The 25,457-nt window shown below is 53.9% G+C and overlaps 2 protein-coding genes across 2 annotated transcripts in view; one reads left to right on the forward strand and one right to left on the reverse strand.

The window, feature by feature from the left end:
• The window catches only part of MUC5B (mucin 5B, oligomeric mucus/gel-forming), a 47,861-nt gene extending 41,573 nt beyond the window's left edge, over positions 1-6,288 (forward strand). The window contains exons 44-57 of the mRNA XM_023724405.1: positions 137-215; positions 303-481; positions 558-627; positions 1,324-1,424; positions 1,936-1,967; positions 2,298-2,478; positions 2,809-2,913; positions 3,057-3,094; positions 3,650-3,766; positions 4,278-4,364; positions 4,473-4,595; positions 5,084-5,129; positions 5,391-5,499; positions 6,084-6,288. Of these exons, the coding sequence (XP_023580173.1) occupies positions 137-215; positions 303-481; positions 558-627; positions 1,324-1,424; positions 1,936-1,967; positions 2,298-2,478; positions 2,809-2,913; positions 3,057-3,094; positions 3,650-3,766; positions 4,278-4,364; positions 4,473-4,595; positions 5,084-5,129; positions 5,391-5,499; positions 6,084-6,288 (1,472 nt within the window). The remainder of the gene's footprint in view (positions 1-136; positions 216-302; positions 482-557; positions 628-1,323; positions 1,425-1,935; positions 1,968-2,297; positions 2,479-2,808; positions 2,914-3,056; positions 3,095-3,649; positions 3,767-4,277; positions 4,365-4,472; positions 4,596-5,083; positions 5,130-5,390; positions 5,500-6,083) is intronic.
• Positions 6,289-18,923: 12,635 nt separating this feature from the next.
• The window catches only part of TOLLIP (toll interacting protein), an 11,834-nt gene continuing 5,300 nt past the window's right edge, over positions 18,924-25,457 (reverse strand). Inside the window, 3 exon segments of the mRNA XM_023724381.1 lie at positions 18,924-21,752; positions 24,414-24,504; positions 25,215-25,367. Of these exon segments, the coding sequence (XP_023580149.1) occupies positions 21,538-21,752; positions 24,414-24,504; positions 25,215-25,367 (459 nt within the window). The 3' untranslated portion in view covers positions 18,924-21,537.

Here is a 25,457-nt window from a genome sequence, read left to right on the forward strand (position 1 = left end):
TCCGCCCCACCGACCTCATCCGCCCCACCGACCTCATCCGCCCCACCGGCCTCGTCCGCCCCACTGACCTCGTCCGCCCCACCGACCGCATCCACCCTACCCACCCCATTCACCGTGTCCACTCTATCCGCTGTGTCCACCCCACCCGTGACATCCACTCCATCCATCACGCCCTCATGCCCCCCGGCTCCCCTCTGCAAGCTGATCCTGAGCTCGTAAGTCCATCCCTGTGGGCTCAGCAGTTGGGGGGACCCTGCCCTAGCCCAGGACAGTGGCCCCTAACCAGCCCCCTGCGCCAGCAGGGCCTTCGCCAAGTGCCATAGCCTGGTCCCGCCCAGCCAGTTCTTCAGTGCCTGTGTCAGCGACACCTGCCAGGGAGGCCACCACCGGGCACTCTGTGAGAGCGTGGAGGCCTACGCTGCACTCTGCCGTGCCCGGGGTGTGTGCAGTGACTGGCGCAATGCCACCAGTGGGCTGTGCGGTGAGTTGAGCAGTGGCTGGGGCTCAGGGGGTTCTGCCCACCTCTGCTCATCTGACCCCATCCTCTGTGCCTGCAGAACTCACCTGCCCACCCACCAAGGTGTACAAGCCGTGTGGTCCTGTACAGCCTGAGACCTGTGACTCCAGGTGCATGCTGGTCAGGCTGGGGATAGATGGACTGTGGGGACTGGGGGACAATGGGAATGTGGGGACAAATGGAGGGACAGTGCAGATGTGGGGATGAACGGGCAGTGGGGATTGGGGGACAGCGGGGATGTGGGAACAGACGGAGGAGAGCAGGGGCTGGAGGACAGTGGGGATGTGGGGGTAGATGGAGGGACAACAGGGACTGGGGGACAGCGGAGATTGGGGGATGGTGGCGATGTGGGGGCCTAAGGGATTCAGGAACAGAGGGTAGGGATGGCAGGAGTAAATGGCGAGGAATGAGACTAGGGGACTGTTCTCAGGCCCGAAGTTTCTGGAAGAAGCCAGGAGGAGATCTAAGGAGGGCTGGGTCCCAGAGCCAGCAGGCTGGGGTTCCCAAGATCTCTGGGGTGCCCATTCCCATCCCCCTGGAAATCCCTGAAGAATTCCCTGTGTACCTCTTCAGGAGCAGCTCTTAGGAAACCCCCCAGACTCCTGGTTCCTTTACAGCTGGAGACCTCAGAGGGTGTCCTCACCCTCGACCCCAGAAGCAGCCCTGCCCACTCCACACACACACACATACACACACCTACACACACATGCACATCCCGTTGTGTGCTGCCCGAACGCCCGAGATGGGGCCCAGTCACTGGGCTCTCCTGGGACCATGGGGCCTAGCACTGCCCTCTTGCCTCACAGGAACCCAAGCCCCCTGCGCCCGGGGCTGGCAGAGGGCTGCTTCTGTCCCGACGGTGAGATCCTCTTCAATGCACACACTGGCATTTGCGTGCCTCAGTGCCGTGAGTACCCCATATACCTCCCATAGACAGGGCTTCCCACATTCCCACCGTAAGGGTAGCCCTTGTCCCTCACCCCGTGTCCCCAACCCCAGCAGCCAGAGAGGAGGAGGAGGTAGGGAGGCAGTCAGAGGGCTCTGAGCTGGGCCCCCGTGGCCCCCACAGTTGAAGCACCAAGTCTGCACGGATGTCCGGAGAAAGCCTGCCTGCTCCCCTAGCCTGTCACCTGGACCCTGTCCACTTGGTATGTCCAAAAGGCCAGGGCAGTGATGGTCTGAGGGGCCTGAGTCCCACTGGAGCGCGCTTCCACCACGAGTGTGTGCAGCTTGTTCCTGATGCTGGACACCAGCCCAACCCCCGCCCCCCTCCCCATGCCTCCAGAGGCTTCCGACCCTGCAGAAAGTCAGAGGCCTTGGCAGGGGGGGAGGCGGCATGGCCTGAGCGGCCCCCCGGGTCAGGCCTGGCAGCGCCATCACTGCCGCACACTGCAGCATCCTGTTCTCCTTCCCTGCAGCCTGCGTGGGACCAGATGGATTCCCCAAATACGTGAGTGGCTCTGCCTTCTACCTGCCTGGCCCTCCATTGATGCGAACACCCTGAGAGGTCCAGAAGGGAGGGATCGTGCCCCACCTTTGTTGGCACACCCCCCAGGTGGAGGGGGCTGGTGTGGAGTCTCACAGCGGCACGTCCTCCCTCCCCTGTTACCCTGTCTGCGCCTGAGAGGGCTGCCTGAGGGATGGTGGCCAGGCTGACGAAGGGGTTGGCCGGGCCCTTGCAGAGGGTGATGGCAGGAGAGGCAGCTGGGCAGCCTGAGGGGCCTCATCCCGGGGTGGGGGCCGCCCGGCACCCTGGGGGACCTGACATGGTCTGTTGCAGCCGGGGGAGAGGTGGCTCAGTAACTGCCAGGTCTGTGAGTGCGAGAAAAACCCAGTGACCGTGCGGTGCCAAGCGGTGCAGTGTGAGTCCCAGGAGAAGCCTCAGGAGTGCGGCCGGGCTGGCTTCGTGAAGGTGACCAAGCCCCGGGCCGATAACCCGTGCTGTGCCGAGACCCTGTGCGGTGAGCCCTTTGGGGCAGGCGGAGGGGAGGGGACGCAGTGTGCAAAGGGAGGTGGTGAGCTCTGGCCCACCCAGGCGCAGTTTGGGGCTGCAGAGAGGACACCGCAGGTGATGGACTGAACGGGCTTGGGAGGGACCCTGAGGGCCAGTCAGGGGGCGGGGTGTGCCCATGAATAAAATGCATCTTTGGGGCTAAAATGTGGGGCCACACCGCTTGCACAGGCAGCTAACATGTCGGAAGGGAAGCTGGGGGGTTGTTGGGCTGGCGGTAGGGGAGGGCAGGCCCCCGATGGCCTCCCACAGCCCCATGATGGCCTGCCTCTGCCCACAGTCTGCAACACGACCACCTGCCCCCAGGACCCACCCAAGTGTGAGCCGCGCCTGGAGCTGACCCGAACCCAGGAGGAGGGCGCCTGCTGCCCCACCTTCAGCTGCCGTGAGTGGGGCCCAGGCTTGGTCTCGCGGTCTGGGAGTTGGCTGGGTGGGTCTGGGGGGCCTCAGCGCTACTCTGGCTGGGCGGGGCTGGGGGCCTTGGGCGCTCAGGCCTCGAGGCAGCACTCAGCCCACCCTTCTTTCCAGGGCCTCAGCTCTGCACCTACAACGGGATCTTCTACGGGGTAAGGCGCAGCCCACCAACTCCTCTTACAGAGAAGGGCGTCTGCCCTACCAGGACCCAGAGTGCAGTCCGAGGGGAGGGTGTGGGCGGTGATGAGGTCGTGCCCTGGGTGGGCAGGGCCCCGGCACATCACCGGGAGCTCGCCATGGCCCTCCTGTCCTCATTTGGACACGCCCAGCCCAGGCTACCCCTTCCTGCCACACCGGCAGAGAAGCAGCGGGGCCCCAGGCCCACAACCCAACGCCAGGATGTAGGGGTCACGGGGGGTGGAGCACATGGGGGACCCACGGTGGCACCTTCCAGTGAGAGCGGTGCGGGGCTGTGTCCCCGACGCCTGCTGTTGCGGAAGGGCGGGTCATCAGGTGGGCCCGGCAGCTTCCTCCAGTGTGAGCCCTGGGTAGGACCCTGCCGCCCGGCCTCTCTGCCCAGGGTCCTGCCTCTGGTGGTGCTGGGGGGAGTACCCAGCCGGGGGGCACAGCCCTAGTGCACCTCTGGCCGCTTGGCCATGGCTCCTCCACCCCCACCCTCTCGGTGCCCCCACCTCCACCCCCCGCAGGTCGGAGCAACCTTCCTGGGGGTCTTGCCCTGCCACACGTGCACCTGCCTGTCCAGGGACACTCAGGCCCCAACTGTGCGGTGCGAGGAGGATGTCTGCAACACCACCTGCCTCCAGGTGGGCCCCGGAATCCAGCTCCCCTCCCCCCCACCGCCCAGTGGACGCCCCGGAAGTGGGTGCCCAGCCCGCACGTGTCGCTGACAAGCCCTCCAGCCCTGCTGTGCCAGCTGCATGCCCTGTCCTGAGCTCGGCACAGTGCCCGGTGGGCCGTGGGGGGAGTGGGGTAAAATGGGATGGGGAGAGTACGGGGCCAAAATACAGAAAGACCAGACAGGAGACAAGGCTCCTGGCCCTGAACACCCAGGGACCTAGAAGGGCTGAGGGCACCCTCAGCTCTGAGTGCCACAGGCCCTCGGGGAGCAGGGGCGGGGCCAGGCAGGAAGGCAGGAGTCGACAGAGAAAAGGGGATGGTGAGGCCACACCGGGACAGCGGGGCAGGGCAGATCTGCGCAGAACGTGGCCCGCAGGGGGCGTTTCAGGAAGGGCAGGAGGCTGGGGCTGGGGGGGCTAGGCTGGGTGTGTGTGTGTTCAGGTCGACCTGACGCCCCCGTCCCCTGTTCCCGCGCAGGGCTTTGAGTACAGGCGGGCAGCCGGGGAGTGCTGCGGGAACTGTGTGCCGCTCGCCTGCTTCACGCCCGACGGGCTGCTCGTGCCGGTAACGTCGTGGGGCGGTGGGCGTGGCGGAGACCCTCACCCCGGTCCTCTTGGGCCCATGAGATAAATCGCGACTCACTTGGCCTCCGCTTCCCCACCTGCATTTCAGTACAACGACACCTGGGTCAACCGCCGCGTGGACAGCTGCAGCGAGTACCGCTGTGAGGACGTGGACGGATACCCCATGTTGGTACCGCAGCCCGCGCACTGCCCGGAAGTGTCGACCTGCAGGGTAAGTGCGCCCAGTCCTCCCGGCCCGTCCCTGGAGGCCCCGCCCCTTCCATCCCAGCCCGCCCACCTTAGCTTCTGGGGGGGGGGGACTGCCCCTCCTTACCCCTCCCCCTGCCCAGGGAAACCCATCTTCCTGTCCCAGCCCCTCCTACGACCACGCCCTCTGCCCCGCCCCCCCCCACCTTCCCCCTCACTCCTGCACCTGCTCCGTCTCACCCCTCGCCCTACCCAGGGGGCCTCATCTTCCTCCCCCGACCTGCCCACCTTACCCAGCATTCCCACTTCAGGAGGACCTGCCCCTCACCGCACCCCTGGACGACCCCGCCCCACGTCTCCCCGTCCCGGTCGGTCTTACCCCTTACCCCTGACCTTGCCCCGGGAGGCCCCGCCCGTGCCCCACTCTAACCCCGGCCCCCGGAGGCCCCTCTCCCGGCCAGCCCGCAGCCGCCCGAGGCCTCACCCCGTCGCTCCTCCGTCCTCGGCCCGCAGGGGGTCCTCAGGAAAAGTGGCTGCTGCTATGCCTGTGAGGAAGTGGGTAAGTCGAGGCCGGTTCCCGCCCTGGCCACCTCCTTCTGCAAGGGCGGCCTCCATCTGACGCTAGGCGGACGACCCCGACTTCTCCCTGGGAGCTTTCCCTGGGGTCCTGGGGCTCCCAGAAAACCACTCTGGGCGGCAGGGTGGGGAGCGTGACGCTTGAAGACGCAGTCCTGAGCGGAAAGGCGGATGGAAAGCAGGTCCCGCCCCGGGTGCCCGATACCTCGGCGGCCGGGGCCCTGCATTGCTGTTTCTCTCCCAGATAAGTGTGAAGTGCGCGTCAACACGACGGTCCTGAGGCATCGCGACTGCGAGACCGAGGCCGCCGTCAACCTCACCTTCTGTGAGGGCTCCTGCCCCGGGGTGTCCAAGTGAGTCGGGGCTCTGCGCCCCCACCCGAGAGCCACCACCCCCAGTCACCCCAGTGCCCGACCTGGCACTGCCCCAGCCCTTCCCCACCGGCCACTTGCGCTCCCGGAAGGCGCCTCCCCCCCGTGAGGCTGCGGGAGGGGGCGAGCGCTGCCCAGGTCCTCGGCCGCCTCTCCCGGCCAGGCTGGGGCCAGATTGGGCCACGAACCTCCCACGGCGAGCCCAAGGAGCATGTCCGCTGGGAGGGAGGCTCGGGCAGAATCGAACTCAGGGGCAGAACTGCGGACAGATCCCACCCACCCCAGACTGCTCCGAGTTGCGAAGAGGCGCATTTGAGCGCTAGGACAGATCTGAAAAGAAGGGTCCAGGGAAGGTGCCCCGGAGGAGGGTCGGCCGGGAGCGGGGAGGGTGCCCGGCCAGGGAGGACGGACCTCTTCAGGGGACCCTGAGCTCCCAGACGGTAAAGTCCGCGGGCTCTGCCCGCTCCACCTGCTCCGAGGTCAGGGGACAGCACAGGACCAGTCTGGGATGCATGGCGGCTCGAGCTGCCGGCCCAGGGCCGTGCTGAGGCGCCCTCTGCACGCAGGTACTCAGCGGAGGCGCAGGCCTTGGAGCGCCACTGTACCTGTTGTCAGGAGACCAGGACGCACGAGGAGGCGGTGACCTTGCGGTGTCCTGACGGGAGGCGGATCCAGCACACCTACATCCACGTTGATGCGTGCGGCTGCGGGCCGTCCTGCGTTCCCACGCTTGAGCCCACGGCTCCCGCGGACAGCTCCGCCCTCTCATAGGGGCGCCGCTGTCTGATGACATCGTGTCCTCTGGAGCCAGAACATGTTCACTACGGACCCCTCAGGGGCTGCTCTAGAGCCCACCTAACCCGCTGGGCTCTCACTGCCATTCCTGGGAGCCCCTCCCCCGTCTCCCGACCCGGCCTTACTTCTTCCTGGTGACAGGGACACCTGGAAGCAAAACTGAACATCCTCCTCAGGCACCTCCCACTGAGGGCTGTGTGTCCCCATGGCTTCCCAGCCAGCCAGGGGCCAGCGGAGAGCAGACTGAAGGCCTGCCCAGGCAGGCGGCCGCCGGCTCCTGTGGACAGGAGTATGCGCAGGGCAGCCTGTGGGCGAGGCCAGATGCCGGGGGGAGCGGGGAGGACCGGGTGGGAGAGGGGCCGGCACCCAGGCAGTACCCCCATCTTCACCACCCCTTATTTTGCAAATAAACCTCAGCATCTCCGATATTCGCTAGTCCTGGTGTCTTTTCTTGCTGTGTGTCCCCACCCCCCGCCTGGACCCCACAGGCCTTATGCCCCACCCCCCCATGGGGCTCGTGTTGGACCCAGCAGGGACCGAGGAAGGAGGAACAGATGGGTGGCGGGTGAGGAGACTTCATTCATCCCCCAGACTCCTGTGGGAGCCCTGGGTCAGCCTCGGCCTGTGGGTGTCTTGTCCAGGGGCAGTTATTTCAAGTTGGGGAGACAGCTAGATAAAGAAATGGGTTCACAGAGAAAGACCTCCCCAGGCATGAGTCAGTGCAGGAAGCAGCATCCCCCAGGGCTGGGTGAGCGTGAGCGGGAAGGGGGTGCTCCGGTGTTGCTCAGAGCCTGGGGGTCTGATTCCCCCCACGTCCTGTCCACCCTCCCTGGTGCTGTACTTTCTGGGTGTGTCTCACAAACTAGGGCCATGCACGTTCAGCTCTTCTCTCCTTGCTATCTCTGCCCTGCAGAGGGCAGGAGGTCTGCATCTCCTCCAGCTGCTCCTTCCACCTAGCAGGCCTGCACGTGGTGGGTGGGGGGGTGGTGCAAGGAGGAGGGGTCTGAGGAGCTGGTAGGCATGCGGGGCTTGGTGGTGGACTGGCCTGGTAGTGGGATGTCCACTGCTCCTGGTGCAGAGGGCACCCGGTGTGTGCTGAACCGCAGGAGGAGGGAGGACCTGGGGGAGTAACGGGTGTGGCTATGACCTGAGGAGGCAAAGGCAGTGCTGCCACAACCGGGCGGGGTCTGGTGGGGAGGGGGAGGAGAAGGGTCTCCTGGTGCCCTACCGCTAGCCATGCTCTGGCCTCTGCCCTCAGGGCTGGCTCTGACCCACTCAGGTGACAGGCAGGGCAGCAATCGTCAGGGCAGCCTCTCCCACTTACAGAGCCATGCCCACCACCCCTCGGCCTGGGGGTCTCCAGTTCAGGGGAAGTTGGGGGCGCAGTGAGGAAGGTCCCATTTTGCCCTGGTGGCCACTCCCAGCGCTCTGGCTTTTCCTACTGTCCTGGCTGCGGTCTGGTTGGGGCAGGCTGCCCCGGGACTGAGCCACAGATGGTCTGGGTGGGCTAACGAGATCACAGGTGTGCTGCAACGGGCAGCAGGTCAGGCTGGCCACCTCCTCGGTCACCGCCAGGGTGCAGCTTCTGTAAGTATACCCTGGGTCTCAGCTTCTGGCCTCCTGCCAGACTGTGGCCAGGTGACTCCCCAGCCTGGGGCTTTGTTAACTCACGTGTAAAACAGCAGAGTTTCCTAAACCTCAGTCACAACTGTGGCACGATCATTTACATGTTTAAGAGTTTCTACCATACACGGGGTATCACTTGACATGGCCTAGAACTCACACATATGACGTGTTTTCCATGTGCCGGGGTCTCATGTCATGTAATCTGACAAGGACTCCATGTAACGTGCTTTTATTTCCTCGGTTTCCAGAAACTAGAAAACCCACTGCCACTGAGTCGATTCCAACTCATAGCATCCTCATAGGGTTTCCAAGGCAGATTGCCACATCCTTCTCCCGTGGAGCCACTGGTGGTTTCGAACTATCAACCATTAGGTTAGCTGTCGATCACTTTAACCACTGTGCCACCAGGGTGACAGTGAGGCACAAAGAGACAAAGAGACTCCCTCAAGGCCACACACTTAGTGGCAAAGCTGGGACCCAGCCAGCCAACCTCAGAGTCCACACTCTGAACCCCAGAGCTCTCCTGCTGCTCTGGAGGCAGTAACTACAAAATTACACACAATGAATGAAAACAAACCAACATTACCTAAAACTTTAAATATTTCTAAAAAGAGATTTCTGGTTTCCCAGTGGAAAACTACGCATATATTTCCCCACAGACACAAAAACCATGGCAATGATAGAAATTTTAAGATAGCAGCAACTGACAACAAGAAGGTAAATTCTCAGTAAAATCGACATTCTAGAAAGACGGTATTTGGGAAGCTCCAGTGTGAGAGGGACCACGGCCACAGGGCTGCCCCACCAGGAGGCCGCCGGGGATTTTCTTCACAGAAAATGAGCATGCAGCCCAAAATAACCAAGCAAGGCAAAACAGCCAACATCATTAAGAGAGAACAAAGCTCAATAAATAAGAGAGCATGCATTCTAGCAGAGAGGGATAATAGAGTGACCAAAAAAAAAGAGTATTATTTACAATAGTAAAAAGATGGAAACAATCTAAGTGCCCATCAATAGAGGAATGGATAAACAAATTATGATACCTACACACAATGGAATACTATGCAACGATAGAGAACAATGATGAATCTGTGAAACATAACATGGGTAACTCTGGAGGGCATTATGCTGAGTGAAATAAGTCAATCACAGTAGGACAAATACTATATGAGACTGCTATTATAAAAACTCAAGAAAAAGTTTACACACAGAGAGAAACAATCTTTGATGGTTACAAGGGAGGGGAGGGGTGGGGAAGGAAAAACACTAACTAGACAATAGATAAGTGGGAAAGACAGTACACATTACAGGGGAAGTCAGCACAATGTGACCAAGGCAAATTCATAGAAACTTCATAGACACATCCAAACACCCTGAGGGACTGAGTTACTAGGCTGAGGGCTGGGGACCATGGTCTCAGGGGACATCTCAGTCAATTGGCATAACATAGTTCATAAAGAAAATGTTCTACATCCAACTTTGGTGAGTAGCATCTGGCATCTTAAAAGCTTGCGAGCGGCCGTCTAAGATACATCTACTGGTCCCATCCCATCCAGAGCAAAGGAGAATGAAGAAAACCAAAGACACATGGGGAATGTTAGTCCAAAAGACTAATGGACCACAGGTACCACAGCCTCCACCAGCCTGAGTCCAGAACAACTAGATGGTGCCCAGCTACTATCACCTACCACTCTGACAAGGATCACAATAGAGGGTCCCAGACAAAGTGGGAGAAAAATGTGGAACAAAACTCAAATTCCCAAAAAAAAATTACAAAATAAGCAGACTTACTGGTCTGACAGAGACTGGGGGAATCCTGAGACTATGGCCCCCAGGTACCCCTTTAACTCAGAACTGAAGTCACTTCTGAAGTCTACCCTTTAGCCAAAGATTACACAGGTCTATAAAACAAACAATAACACACAGGAAGAATGGACCTCTTAGCTCAGTCATGTAAATGAGACCAAATGGGCAATACCTGCCCAGAAGCAAAGGCTGGAAGGGACAGGAAAATAGTACTGATAGAAACGGGGAAACTGGGGTGGGAAAGGGGAGAGTAATGACACATTGTGGGGATTGCAACCAATGTCACATAACAATTTGTGTATAGATTGTTGAATGGGAAACTAATTTGCTCTGTAAACTTTCACCTAAAGCACAATTTAAAAAAAAAAGCCATCAGCTTTATTAAATAAAAAAAGAAAAAAAAGATTTCAGGGTATGAAGGACAGATCCAGACATTTCAACATTATCTAATACAGGTAGTCTCTAACTTATGACATATTCCAATTATGACAAACTGCACTTATGATTTTTTTGTACCTTTTATCATTAGTAATATGTACTATACACAATGTTGCAGCATGTAATTTGCCAATGTCATCATATCTGTAAGTTTATATGTAATTTTTCCAACCCTCAAAGACAAAGATTGTATTTATAAAGATACTGATAATAAAAGCTAATAATAATGAAAAAAATAAAATAATGCGGTATTCAAGTTACATAAGAATGGACATACGATGGAGTCGTCAAAACAGAACACAGTCGTAAGTTGGAGAATACCTGTACAAGTTCCAAAAAAAATAAATAAATAAACAGAGAGGGAAAGGCAATATTTGAATAGATGATAACAATAATTTTCCAGAATTGAATATATGGTTCTTAGACTGACAGGACCCAATGAGTGCCAAGAAAGATAAAGAAAAAGTAAATCCATTCCTAGATACTTGGTAGAGAGATTTTGGAATATCATGAAAAAAGAAAAGACCTCAAAGCTACCAGAAAGAAAAAACAGTTTACTTATAAAGGAATAAGAATCAGATTGATACCAGGCTTCTCATCAACAACACTGAATGCCAGAGCTGATGGACAATAACTTTGAACATAGAATTCTATACCCAACAAAATTATCATTTAAGAGTGGCAATGAAAAAGACTATTTTCAACATACAAGGATTCAGAAAGTTACCTCCAACAGACTTCTGTGAAATAGCTACTAACGAAGTATGAGTTCCAGCAAGAGAAACATAGCTTTGTACCAGAACAGAGAATGCAAACAATGGTAAGCAAGTAATTGGTAAAACACGATGTTATACTCACGTAAGAAACACACCTCTTAGAAATCAACAGATCAAAACAGAAGTCTCTGGTGGGGAGGGTGAGGTTATGAACAGAAGTACTTAATTTTAATGAGTCAAATTTATTAATATTTTGCTTTATGGTTAGTGATTTTTGGTCTTTTTTTTTTTTTTTTTTTAATCTTCCTTGTCCTGAGATCAGGAAGATTATCTTCTGAAATGTTTTCTAAAAGCTCTATAGTTTTGTCTTCTACAGAGAATTTGATGTTTGAATATGGTGTGAGGCCAGAGTGTGATCCCATTTTATTTTGTATGCATGGCCAACTGTCCCAGAACCACATACTAAAAAGCCCATCTCTTTCCCACCACTGCAGTGCTCATACCTGTTTTGGTTTGTTTCTCGTCTCTATTCTGTTCCACTGGACTCTTTGTCTATTGTCTCAGCTAGACAATATTTTTCATAGTCTTGATATCTATTTGAGCAAGTCTTCACATGTTGTGCTTTTTTTTACAAGAATGTTTTAACTCTTTTAAAAAAGTTCTTTTGGACTTCCATATAATGTTTAGAATCAACTTATCAAGTTTTACAAATAACAATCACAACAACAAAAACAGGACTTGGGATTTTGCTTGGGATTGCATTGAGTCTGTAAATTAATTAGACAGCAATTGCATATTTACATATTGAGTATTTCAATCCATGAACACTGTACATCTCTCCATTTATTTTGACATCTCCTACTCTCTATTCCTCCACTGGGCTATCTGAACTGAAGCTCAAGTTTGCTGGAATCACCTTTCTGGCTTCCCCCTTCCCTTTGTCACCTTTTTAAAGATTTCAGGAAGAATTTTAAACATATGCTACCAATCGTTTTTGGTTGTTTTCAGTGGGAGGGTCTCAATAAACATAACTCACCCTATGACTGGAAATAAAGTGTCCCTTCTCAAGAGGGACCACAGGCCTCAGAAGTGCTGCTCATAATCTATCATCCTGTCCACTCCCCAAAAGGGAAAAACCTGGTATAGCTGTGTCAAGGGGCTCTGAAGTCTCATCTAAGAGTCCATGAGTCTCCAGAACTCTATCTTTGGAGGTTGTGGACCTTTAAGGGTATCTGTGTCCCTCAGGACACCCCTTGGCTCACAGCTGACCTCTGCATGGGCTCTTCTTAGGAGAGGCCTGGAGACTTTACCAACAACAGTGGACATGTCCAGGTGCTCCTGACCCAGGTCTTCCCTACTGGACTGGAAGCTCAGCAAGGGCAGAGTGTCAGTGCTTCTTCCTTGTGCTCACTCTGGGGCCAAGCACATACAAACCCTCTCTGCAAGCTTGTTCTCTCTGCCTGGACAAGCATACACCCTCCCGTTCCATTTCTTCCCTGTAATGTTGTTAGAACTATGGACATTAAATGTGCTTTTAAAGAAAATAAAATAAAAATCAAACCCATTGCTGTCGAGTTGATTCCAACTCATAGCAACCCTATAGGACAAAGTAGAACTGCCCCATAGGGTTTCCAAGGAGCACCTGGTGGATTCAAACTGCTGACCACTGGTTAGCAGCCATAGCTCTTAACCACTATACCACCAGGACTTCCTTCTAGGGAGGCCTTAAAAGAAAATGATGAACACGTTATTGGACACTGGAGGAAAGGTGATCCTTGTTATAAAGTGGCAAAGAACTTGTCTGAATATGTTAAAACATTTTGTGGAAAGTTGTGGAAACTTGTAAGCAATGAACTTGGATATTTAACTGAGGAGGTTTCTAGAGAGGAAAGAGATGAATTAAGGAATTAACTGGGTAAAAAGGAATCAGAACGTGAAGATTTGGAAAGTTCTCAGTCTATCCATATTGTAAAAATTGAAATAGCACGCTCCAGAGAGGACACCAAGTGTAGCTGGAAAACCGTTTGCTAAAAGGGATTAGGCACGTGACTGATGGATCCAATCAACCACCTCAGCAGAAACGCTGCCAGCTTGGACTGAAGGGGACAGAGACAGGACAAAATGAAATGACGCTGCTGGACTCCTGGGATTCCGCAAGAAGGCAAAAGGCCAATAGAGCTACTTAGCTGCAAACGTCTATTGTCTTCCAAGAAAAGGAAGTGATAATCCTGAGAGCTCTTCAGAGGCCAGGAGGGCTGCTAGCATGGGTCCAGAGGGCGGGGCCACCTTCTCATTCCAGGAGGCAGGGGTGCCACCCAGGGTCTGGAGAGCGGGGCTCAGAGGATAGAGCATTTAGCCAGAGGTTATTTTCAAGTCTTGAGAGCCAATGGAGTTTGCCCTGCTGGGTTTAGGGTTTACTTGGTACCTGTGACCTCTTCTTTCTCTCCGATTTCTCCCTTTGTGAATGGGAATGTCTACTGTATGCCTGTAGCACTATTCTATTTTGGAAGCAGATAACTCATATTCCAGGTTTCACAGGTATACAGATGGAGAAGAATTTTGCCCCAGAATCTCACCCATACCTGATTCAGATGATTTTGAAGAGGAGCTTTTTGGACTTACAGTTGATGCTGGAATGAGTTAAGCTTTTAGGGAAGCTTGGATGGGATGAATATTTTGCATGTAGGAAGAACATAAATTTGGGGGGAGCAGAAGGCAAACTGTTACTGATTGAATCGTGTCCCCCCAAAATTTATGCTGGAGTCCTAACCCCTGGCGTCTGTGAACATGACTTGTTTGAAATAGGTTCTCTGAAGGTGTGACCAGTTAAGATGAGGTCATACTGGAGAAGGGTGGGCCCTAATCCCATATGACTGGTGTCCTCAGAAGAGAAAAAAGAGACACAGAGGGAGTGATGCGCCCCATGCCAAGGGATGCCTGAGGCTACCTGCAGCTGGGAGAGGCAAGAAGTACCTTCCCCTAGAGCCTTTGGGGAGAGCGCGGCCCTGCCAATACCCTGAATTCAGACTTCTGGCCTCCAGAACTCCAGACAGTGAATTTCTATTGGTTTAAGTCCCTCACATGGCAGTCCCAGGGCATGTGCCTTATGGGGATGTCTGTGGTGAAGCGGCATTGAGGGCAGAGTTCACGCCCCCACCACAATCAGCCTACCCTGCTGCGAGGGAGAGGGAGGGCCCTGTGGGAGAGAAGTCTGTCCTCAGCTGGGCGAAGTCCCACCCCAGGGCCATGTCCTCGGACCTGACATCTCTCTGGAACATTCCTTCCATCAGCATTCAAATTGCGTCCCACCTTTACTGGTGTAAATGTGGCACGTTCAGGTCATCTTGCGCTGTGGCGCTTACTCAACCAACCATTAACCCAAATGTCTACAGGAATAATCACCACCCAACTTTATACATCAAGGCAAAGAAACAGACAGTATGTCCATGCCAAGTTAATGACTTTTGCATTATAATTTTATAATTTTTCACTTTTCCATTTTCTCCTAAATGAGGTTTATTGCTTTGAGCAATATCTTACAGTTAATAGGTGTAGAAGGTACTTTTCTCTTAATGACATTATTACAAATTAGTAAAAAGAGGATGTTTTGTCTTCTGATAAATCTAACGTTTTCCAAAAAAACGCCTGCTGGCTGGGAGCTGATTCGAAGCAAGTTTTCAAGGCACTAATGAATTGGCTGTTTTTCATGTTATCAACCTAGAAAAGTTTAATGAAAAGACTCCTGATCAATACACTTATCACAAGTAAATCAAGCTCACTTTAATTCATTTTACTGCTTTATTTTCACATCAACTAATAACCCAGCTGACGTCTCCCCCATCACTGAAACGTGCTACCAGCACTGTCTTCCTTGTGCTAAAAGTTAAGGAAGCTAGAGAGTTTGCCAAGCACTGGGGAAAAGTTACATTCCTAAGGGTATTACTTTTTTTGTTTCAATATTTGAGTACTTTAAACTTTGAATATAAACTTAATTGTGTCCCCCCAAAATGTGTTGGAATCTTAACCCCTGCACCTATGGAGGAGGCCTGGTGGTGCAGTGGTTAAGAGCTTAGCTATTAACAAACAGGCTGGCAGTTCAAAACCACCAACCACTCCTTGGAAACGCCATGGAGCAGTTCTACTCTGTCCTATAGGGTCACTATGAGTCAGAAAAGACTCGACGGCAATGGGTTGGTTGGCTGGTTGGTATCTACTGACATAATCTTGTTTGGAAATATATTTTTTGTTATGTTAATGAGATCATACCCAAGTAGGGTGGGTTCTAAGTCTAATCACTTGTGAGTTACAGAAAGCGCAGGTTAGACAGAGTCACACACAGGGGAAGGACAGATGCCACATGAGGATGGGCTACAAGCCAGGGAACCAAGGAGTGCTCAGGGTGACCAACAAGGAACTGACATGACTGAGACCTTGATTTGGACTCAGCCTCCAGAACTGTGAGAAAATAAATTTCTGTTCTTTAAAGTCACCTACTTGTGGTATTTCTATTACAACAGCACTAGGTAACTAAATCTTTTTTTTACTTCCACAACAATAAAATTGGTGCAGAAATCAATAATTAAAGAAAATGCTTTGGACATTTTGGAAATCACTTTCAAAAATGAAAACTGAAGCTTTTCAGTCATTAGTTGAAAGATAATAACAACAGTAATAAATGGGCTCCTCTCTGGCCCCACTGAGAATCACCTGAGGGTCCAGAACATTCACACCACCCAGCCTTGAGCTGAGCCAACAGGACCTGAAGACCTGCTCAGGAGGGCTGAGGTCTGCACCCAAACCGCTAGGGGGATCTGTGTTCTGAAACGTGTGTTCCACCTTGTGCACGCGTTGGCACTTTCCTTGAAGCAATTTCAGTTTCCTCTTGGAGACAGGCAGTGGGGTGTCTACCAAGCCTTCTGCATCTTTTTTCATGCCAGGCAGAGTGAAATGTAGCTCTATCTTTTAACTTGAAAGGGTATCTCAACATGCTCCATATCACTGAACCCACAGAAACTCCATGGAGATGGTGTGCCCGAGTTTTTGTGGGGTTCATTTCCCACCCGCTCATCTCCATGTGTCTTCCTGAGGCAGGGTTTCTCAACAACAGCACTACTGACATCTCGGGCTAGGTAATGCTCTGTTGTGGGGGAATGCTTGTGCATCGGAGGATGCTTAACAGCATCCCTGGCTTCTACTCAGTAGATGCTACTAGCAGCCTACCTTCACCAGTCGTGACAACTAAGCCTGGCTCCGGACACTGCGGACATTGCCAAACGTTCCTGAGTGGGCGAAATCAGCCCTAGTTGAGAACCACTGAATTACGGCATCTAGAGTACTAGCTCATCAGATCCAATCAGCAAAACATCATCACTGCAGTGGACCACCAGTCTCTACTTCTTGGTCTGTTGAGGATTTTCTACTTCTTCTGGAGTCAGTTTAGGTCATTTGTGTGTTTGTGAATCTGTCCATTTCATCTACATTATATAATTTATTGGCAAACAACTGTTCACAGTACTGTTTTAAAATTTTCTAATTACATATTTGGTTACGTTGGAATCCTGAGAAGCCAAGGAGACAATGCATTCCTTCAGAAAGAATGTGCGCTTGCTTCTACCAACCTGGACCATGAACTTCTCACCTTCATGTTTTCTGGAACATAGATGGAGTATAAATTCTAACTCCAAACCAGTTTAGGGAAGGGCTACGGCTATGAATTCTCAATTTTCACCATCTCCTTCTCAGCTCTTTTTGGCAGCAGGTAAATTTTCTCTAGCTCACCCTTCCAAAAGAGGGATTTCCCTTCCAAGGTAATTCAAAGGCTTCTGCCATCAGCAGATGCATGGGGCTTTAGAATCTGTGTTCTTGCAACAAACACTGAGCACCTACCATGTACCTGTCCCAGCAGGGAGCAAACAGGTACAAATCTGCCTCACCAGCTGACCCAAGATATGATTCCCACCTCCTCCCCCAACCACCTTAGGGATCTTCCCCTTATGAGCTCAGCTCTGCCTGTAGGAGTATTTTTGGTTTCTCCGGCACTTCTGTGTTTTGTCATACAAGAGTTCTTCAGAATGAGAAGAAATGGCCGTTTTCTTCTCATCATGTCTAACACGTTCACATGCCCAAATTTTCTCAGCTGTTTTGGACAAGAACCACTCACTGTAACAGAGAATAAATGGCAGGAAGGTCACTGTGAAGTAAACGCAGCACACAGAATCGTGAATGCAGGCTAAGGTGTGGAGTGTCACTAGCCTGGAGCATGACTGCTGTGGCCCAGCGACACCCACCAGCCCACGTGAGGCTGGCCGCCTGTCTCCAGGTTGTCGTATATTTTTAATCAGATCCGGGCTGGACGGGAAAGCAGCATCAGCCATGGTCCTCACGGGAATGATCAGTATGATCTTGGGTGCTCCCTAAGCGTGAACCCATGAATCCACTGGGTGCTCAACGGAAGACAGAGCGTCATGGACCTCTTATGGAGAGGTGATGTAATGGTTTCCAAGGTGGCTCCCCCTTCTTAGAAATAGAAACCCTACTTTGTAGCCCATGTTCTATTCTTACTCCCAGATGGAAATGCCCTGGAAAACAAAAGTTACAAACACAATTACAAGTAAGTGAGCAGATGGACCCTTTGTGACTCATGAGCCGCATTTGCTTGTTAGTTGCTGTGGAGTCGAGCTGACTTCCGGTGACTTTACGTACCACAGAACGAGACTTTGCCGTCCTGCGCCATCATCTCTGACATGTCTGAGTCCACTGCTGGGGCCAAGCTGTCAATCCATCTCGTGGAGGGTTTCCCTTGTTTTTGCTGATCCTCCACTTTACCAAACATGAGGTCCCTTTCTAGCGACTGGTCTCTCCTGATGACGTGCCCAAAGTAACCGAGCTGAAGTCTGCCACGCTCACTTGTGACGAGCATTCTGGTTGTGTTTCTGCTCATCTGAACCGTTCATACACCTAAAATCCACATCCGTTACCAAAGAAGTGGAGCACCCGGGGGGTTTCTTCCACGATTTTAACTGGAAAAAACTCACGCTTGGTATAAACTTGTAGGGTAACGCTCTGCCTCTACCCATTAGATTCTACCTCCCCTTTCCACGTTTGGGTTTTTTATTTATACAACTCTGTGGCTGGCTGATCAGTGAACGACGTGTACTGTGGCTGATTGATTCATCCTGTGTATTATGCACTAAAGAAGCACTGGTGGCACAGTGATTAAGCGTTCAGCTGCTAAATGAAAGGTCAGCGGTTCGAACCTACCAGCTGATCCACGGGAGAAAGATGTGGCCGTCTGCTTCTGTAAAGATCACAGACTTGGAAACTCTATGGGGCAGTTCTACTCTGTCCTAGAGGATCGCTATGAGTCAGAATTGACTCGACAGCAATGGGTTTGGTTTGGGTTTTTTATACTTGTGTTAAGCAGCTCTGGTAGCGCAGTGGTTAAAGCGCTTGGCGGCTAACCGAAAGGTCAGCAGTTCAAACCCACCAGCCACTCTGTGGGAGAGAAATGTGGCCATCTGCTTCTGTAAAGATGACAGGCTCGGAAACCCCGTGGGGCAGTTCTGTTCTGTCCTACAGGGTCGCTATGAGTCAGAACGGACGTGACGGCAGTGGGTTTGGTATGGGTATTATGTGTGAAGTTAAAAAACACTCGGGACAACGGTAAATGCTCCCTCAGAGGACTTCAATTCTCTGGTTTTATACGGTCATTTATTAAATTAGGGGCCGAAAAGTAAAAATATATTTAACAATGAAAGAAAAATCTGGACTCTGGACCCCAAAAAATCATCAGAAACACAAAGTTCTGAGAACCACTGCCGCCAAGCCTGCCACAGTGCACGCTCCTCTCGGTGTGCACACAGGCCCCGCTGACCCCGCCGCAGTGCACGCTCCTCTCGGTGTGCACACAGGCCCCGCTGACCCCACCACAGTGCACGCTCCTCTCGGTGTGCACACAGGCCCCGCTGACCCCGCCGCAGTGCACGCTCCTCTCGGTGTGCAGAGGCCCCGCTGACCCCGCCGCAGTGCACGCTCCTCTCGGTGTGCACACAGGCCCAGCTGACCCCGCCGCAGTGCACGCTCCTCTCGGTGTGCACACAGGCCCCGGCGAGCCCGGAGCTGGGGGAGGAAGCACAGCCCAGGCCTTGCCATCTGACCCTCCATCCTCGTGAGCAACCTGATCTTCATCCTTAGATGTGGAAACACGGGCACAGGGCAAGGAGTGGGGTGGCGGGTCTGACCCAATGGGGCCCCGAGTCTGCACCGGCCCCCACTTTCGAAGCTGCGCGACAAGGCAAGCGTCCTGAATGTGACAACCTCTAAGGTGGAAATGACACAGAGCAAACTGGGCCCCAGGCAGGACGGAGGGCCGTGCAGACGGGATGGGGACTGTTCTCAAGACGGCGAGCAGGTGCTGAAGAAGAGCTGTAACGTTCCAATGTGATGAACGAGCGGCTTCACCTGACAAGCTGTGAAACGGAGAGACGGCATAACATGGAGGGAAGCAGCAGCTTGCCTAACTAAGGGCCTCGTAAAACGTGTTCTTTGCTTTATTAGAAAAATAAAGGGTTTGTGAAGGAGAAAAATAAGAGATCACAGTAAGTGCAGAGGTGTCCTGGCACCAAGCCCTCGTCATCCAAACAGAGCCCAGCCAACCAGCACACATTCCTCCCGGATGCTCACAATGGCTTGCCAGGCTGTGGCCTGCACAGTGGCTACTCCCGGGACAGGCCGTCCTCCCGAGCCGCCAGCCCACAGATCACACCACGGGAGCAGAGGGACCACCCGGCCCCCGCCAACACTGAGGCAGAAACCAGGCTGCACCGGACACTCTAGGAACCAATGCCACCACACGGGGCCTCAGCGCCACGAGCTCCCGCTTTGCCGTCACCAAGCAAACAGTCCCATGTTACCACGTTAGCAGGCTCACCTTCAGGGCTATACAGGCACGCCACCAGACAACAGCCTGGAGAATGCCAGCAGGGGATGAGAGGCACTTCACTCTGTCCAGAGTCAGCAGCCTGACTGCTTAGCAGGCATCACCCATCGTCCTCGCCACCGTGTCGGCAAACCTCTAAAAGCCACCGCTCCAGAAAAGCACTCGGTGCGACATTAAGATGGTGCCACCGTTCCACCCTACAGCCGCCACATAATTCTTCAGGCTTACAAAAATCAATATGAACATACAGCTGACCAAAAACACACCCAAAACGTGGCAGAGAGCAGCATCTTCTGGCTGACATGAAAACTTACCCGATATTTTTAGAGGGGAAAAAAGATGGAAATTTAGGCACTAGCTCCCTCGTTCTAAATCACTCACAGAAGCCCGAGCTGCTGGGGTCTCCCTGTACGTCTACACGGGAAGATCCCATGGGGAAACGCTGGGTGTGAGCACTCGGAAGAGAATGACAGTGGCGATTTAATGCAGAACAAACACACCGAAGGCCAGCGAAGACGCCCTGGTCTCCAGTGTGCCCGTGTCTACAGCGCCTCGCTCCAAGAAGCTGCTCACTCTCTGATCTTCACAGCAGGTGAACCCAACCTGGCCCTAAACCAGCTGCCTGTAGCCAGAAAGCTACACGCAGTCCCCAGGCGGTGAGAGGTCGTGCCACCTCTGGCCTCCTGGTAGGGTGTTTAGGTTACTATTCACCACATCTCCGCCCCGGCCACCCGGACGGCGTTTACAGCGCGGTGCACAGTGGTCACGCAGGGAACATCAGTAGTGGGCCACCAGAGCCTAAACCCTTGAACAGACAAATGCTAGACACTCGACTACTCCCTACCCGACCTTCCGGTAATACCGATAGCAGGGAGGCCCCCGGGGTAACGGCTCAGGGGTCAAGGAAGCACAGCGCCGCAGCACACAGCAGCTCACCGTGCACGAGGCTGCCTCTGACACATGCTGACTCGCAGGGGCCGAGTCAGCACTCTGCCCACCCACTGCTTGCACGCTCAGACGCGCAACCACTTGTGCTCGCTGAGGTCTGCACTGGGACTCGGCCAGACAGGGAGAGGATGCCAGGCACGGGCCTGATATTGCCGAGGAAACATGGCGGCTTCGCCACAAAGCCTGCGACTGCTCAGCTCAGCAAGGACAAGAAGACACAGGGTAGAGTCCAGACCCATGAACACGGAAAACGAGGGAAGGACGTGGGTTCCAGTTTGAAAGTTCTACAAGTGACCTCAAGCCAGCTGCTAAGGATTCTGTGTGTCTCAAATTAATAGGTCTGTCCCACTAAGTCAGACACTTAAATGCCATTCACCAAGTCAGAAGGATGCGCACATGTCCCAGTACCCTCAGGGACAGGAGCCGCCACAGGGTGCCAGGAGGGGAGCAGAAACATGAGTCCGTGCGCAGCACAATGCCATATTACACATCTACTTGCCCGGCGACGGAAGAGGAGAAAAAGCCTGCCCACCCCTGCCTCCCTGGACTGATGGCAGGGCTTGGCCGCCAGGGGCCGAGACCCCACATGCATTCGGCAGGCCAGGGCTGGCGGCAGAAGGACCCCGGGAAGGGTACACACGGTGATCATCACTGATCTTGTGGGACAGTCTCCGGGGGCTCTGGGTTGGCAAGTGCAGAGCAGGGGGCCGCAGGGTGGCAGGGGGCCACAGGGGGCTGTTGGGGGCAGCAGCCCTAGGACTCCTCGCCCATCTGCAGCAGGGAGTTGATAGCTGCATCCTTACTCCCCCGCTGGGCCTCTAGCACAGAGCGGATCACCTCCTTGTCCATGTTGGGGAACATGTCCTGGATGGCTTTCAGATCTTCCTCGTTCCAGCGGGGCTGGACGGGCACGGCAGGCGGGGGCATGGCCACAGGCACCATGCCGGGGCTGCAGACAGTGGGCATCCCTGCGGGCAGAAGGGCAGCAACATCAGAGCGTCAGATGGTGCAAGGGTGCCGCGCTACCCTGGCTGAGGAAGAGAACGGCGCCAGCGGGCGCCCTGAGGGACGGGGAGACACTCAGGTCTCGCGTGACCCCAGATGCTGCAGGGACAGCTACTGCACAGACGCGGGGGTGGGGGTGGCGCCCCCGCCTTCCTGAAGCTCCCACTCTATCCACCCGCCCCCCTTCTGTGCCCCATCTCAGAGCTCGCGAGCCTACTCGGCAGTCACCACGGAGGGAACATAAAAACAAGTGGTGGCACGTTCTGTTCCTAAGAACTCACGGATTTACGTCATTTACGTCACAGAGGTTAACCTGTACTAACCAAAGGCCACAAAATCGTTCTCTTCAACTGAGAACGGCACAGCAGACACACGGCCACGCTACTGTCCAGATCTGAGACTCTCCATCTCTTCTATCCTGCGTCCTGGAACACACATCTGCAGCGTGGCAAACACATCACTAGAACCTTATTTTGACGAAGAAAGAAAAACCACAGCAAGCCACATAGATACCTCAACAGGGCCGCACACTGACGTCTGCAGTGAACACAACACACGTTTTTAAAAAACCCCAAACAAGTAACTGCTGATGAGAAGGCCTGCTGCCCGGGGACGGAGCACGTGGGCAAGGCAGGTCCCAGCAGTGTCTGCAGGAGCCGCCGGGGCACGATCCCCGCAGGCTCGGTCCTGCCCACCACACCTGGGCTCCTTCTGCATCTGCTAGCGCCAATCATGTGCTCCTCTCCTGTCTGGGAGACGCGGATGACAAGCCGAGACTGGAGGTGGAGACGCTGATGACAAGCTGAGACTGGAGGTGGAGATCAGAGGCCTACAGGAGAAAACTCCCACTGTGGGAGACACAACCCGTCTCTGTGTCTCTGGTGCTGCCACCTCCCAAGTCAGAGGCCCAGCTCATCCACACGGCACTGCGCTGGTGAAGCCCAAACAGACAGACAGCACAAAAAGTACTGGCAAGACACAGTGGGCAACAGACTGCAGAATCCCCACTTACATCTCTTCAAACAGCTAGACAAGATCGAAAAACCCTCAATTCTCTAAACTTTGAAAGCACTATAAGTCCCACCGAGTAGGCCCGAGGAATCATCAGATCACAAAATCATTTCACGGTATGATTATTTTTCAAGTTCAGAAGATCCCAAAGGCAGCTGTAGCCCGCCTCTCACACTGGGCTAAACGCAAACTGTCAAAATGTCCCAGAGTCTTAAAAGCTTGCAAGCGGCCATCTAAGATGCATCAATTGGTCCCAACCACTTGGAGTAAAGGAGAACGAAGAACACCAAAAACACAAGGAAAGTAATGGCCCAAGAGACAGAATGGGCCACATAAACCAGAGACTTCATCAGCCTGCGACCAGAAGAACTAGATGGTGCCCGGCTACCACCAATGAACATCCTGACAGGGAACACAACAGAGGGTCCCTGATGGAGCAGTAGAACGATGGGATGCAGAACTCAAATACTAGGAAGAAGACCAGACTTAATGGTCTGACTGGGACTGGAGGTGGCCCGGAAAGCATGGCCCCTGGTCTCTCCATCACCCCAGAACTAAAACAATTTCTGAGGCCAACTCTTCAGACAGGGATTGGACTGGACTGTGGGACATAAAGTGATACTTGTGAAGAATACGCCTCTTAGTCGAATAGATACAAGAGACCGAAGGGGCAGCTTCTGTCCAGAGGTTAGAGTGGAAGGCAGAGAAAGGAGCTGGTTGAATGTTCATGGGGAATCAGGGGCGGAGGGGAGGAGTGTGTGTCACAGAATGGGGTGAGCTGTTGGGGTCTCGTAACAATGTATGTTAAAAAAAAAAAATCCTGTATGAGATACTAACTTGAAATGTAAACTTCATTAAATTACATCAATTGGAAAAAAAAAAAATAAAGAATGCCCCAGAGACGCTGGAAGGCAGGTGAGGGCTGGTACAGCCGCAGGCGCAGACACTCCTGGCAAAGGCCAGCAGGCTTCTGAGGTGCCTACACTTTGCCCTCACCAAGGAAATGCCACAGGAAGGGTGCCAGGTCTCAGTGCAGGGGGAACACTGGGCTCTCCTGGACCACTGTGCCCAGGGCTCACTCTGCGTCTACTTTCCCCACTGCTGGGAAGCGCCGCTGTGCACACCTACCCAGCTTTATGGGCGTTTATGGTGGAGGGAGGGCGGGGTGAGCATTAAGACCCGAAAGCTCAAAGGCACAAAAGCTACAGCCTGTCTGATTTTGCTGTGCTGCCACACACTGCGAATTCATAAAGGTCCGTAATTTATAAAGGCAAACACGCGACAAACTACCATGTTCAAGCCCCCATCTGCTTTACCAAACAGGAACGTGACCTTTTCTTATGCTAACTCAGGCGCTGGAATGTTCAGAAACTACATGTTTGTATCTCCAAGAATTTCAACTCAGCTCATTTGTGCTAACAATTCTGACTTCTACATACGCACACAGCGTTCAGAGCTGGCCCCGGACTCTCTTGCTGCTGGGAGGACCTGGGTGAAAAGCCAGCATGTCACAGGGTTTTCAGAGTGGCTCAATCTCTGCCCCACTCCTCTCCTCTCACGCCACGACCTCGGGGGTCACCTCGTTCAAGATGCTCATGGGGGTGGCCACCCACCTGTGATGGGGACGTAGCCGACACCCTGCTGGTACACGGTGGGCATCAGGACCACGGGCTGTGGCGGCATCATCATGGCGGCTGGCAGCGGCTGAAACATACACGGCCCCCAGTCACAGGATAACCCACCACGAACCCAAGCCTCGTCCCTCCCTGTCTCACCCAAATGTCACACGAGGGACATGGGGCTGCCAGCTCGGGCTCCAAGACGGACAGCGCAGTCTCCTCTTCTGTTCTGTGTCCACCCACTCTGTGGACGCCCCACTGAGGAGCCAGGGAGGGAACAGAGCTGGTCACTAAGCTCCCCGCCCCGAGACCCCACCCACCCTGCTGGCTCTGGGGCCGGCTCAGCTCTGCTCTGACGCGGGGCCTACAGTTACTCCATGTTTATAACGACGTCTGTCTAAACGATTAAAAGTTAACACAAGCCACCAACGAGGTCTGTGTCAACACCTCCTTTAAAAGCCGTCTGTGTGCTGTTAAAACATGCAAACCACTCGATAAAGAAAAACGTTCAATCTGAATCAACTTCTCTTTAAAGAACCAATTTCATTTTTTAGAAGTGGCTACGTGTGAGCTGCAGTTTGGAAAACACTGATGTGGAGTAATGTTATGTGATGCAGGTTCCTTCTTACGGGAATTAAGAATTTTCAGGCAACGACCAGAACAAGAGCCAGACATGAGAAGAGCCCGCTCCTCATGGAGCCCGTGGTGTTTCCCGCGCTGGGGGCAGCACGGCCAGCACCAGGGGTTCTGCCACCACACACCCTCTCCCTGGCTCCCCTCGCCCCACGGCCTCACCGTGTACGACAGGACCAGGTTGATCATGCCCTCCTTGTCGTCACCCTGCCGCCCGCTGAGGCTGTACCACTCATCCTCCACACAGCCCTGCTTGAGGGACTCGGGGATGGTGACATGGGTCCAGGCGATGCGGTCGTCCATGGAGAAGGCTCGCTGCGGAGGGGGGGAGCAGTGCTTTGCTGCGTATCCTCAGACAGCCCTGACCCTCCCAGCTCCTCGTGGCCTCCTGAGCCCCGTCTCCCA

The sequence above is a fragment of the Trichechus manatus genome, unplaced genomic scaffold (genome assembly GCF_000243295.1).
Source record: "Trichechus manatus latirostris isolate Lorelei unplaced genomic scaffold, TriManLat1.0 scaffold00244, whole genome shotgun sequence".
Lineage (NCBI taxonomy): Eukaryota > Metazoa > Chordata > Mammalia > Sirenia > Trichechidae > Trichechus > Trichechus manatus.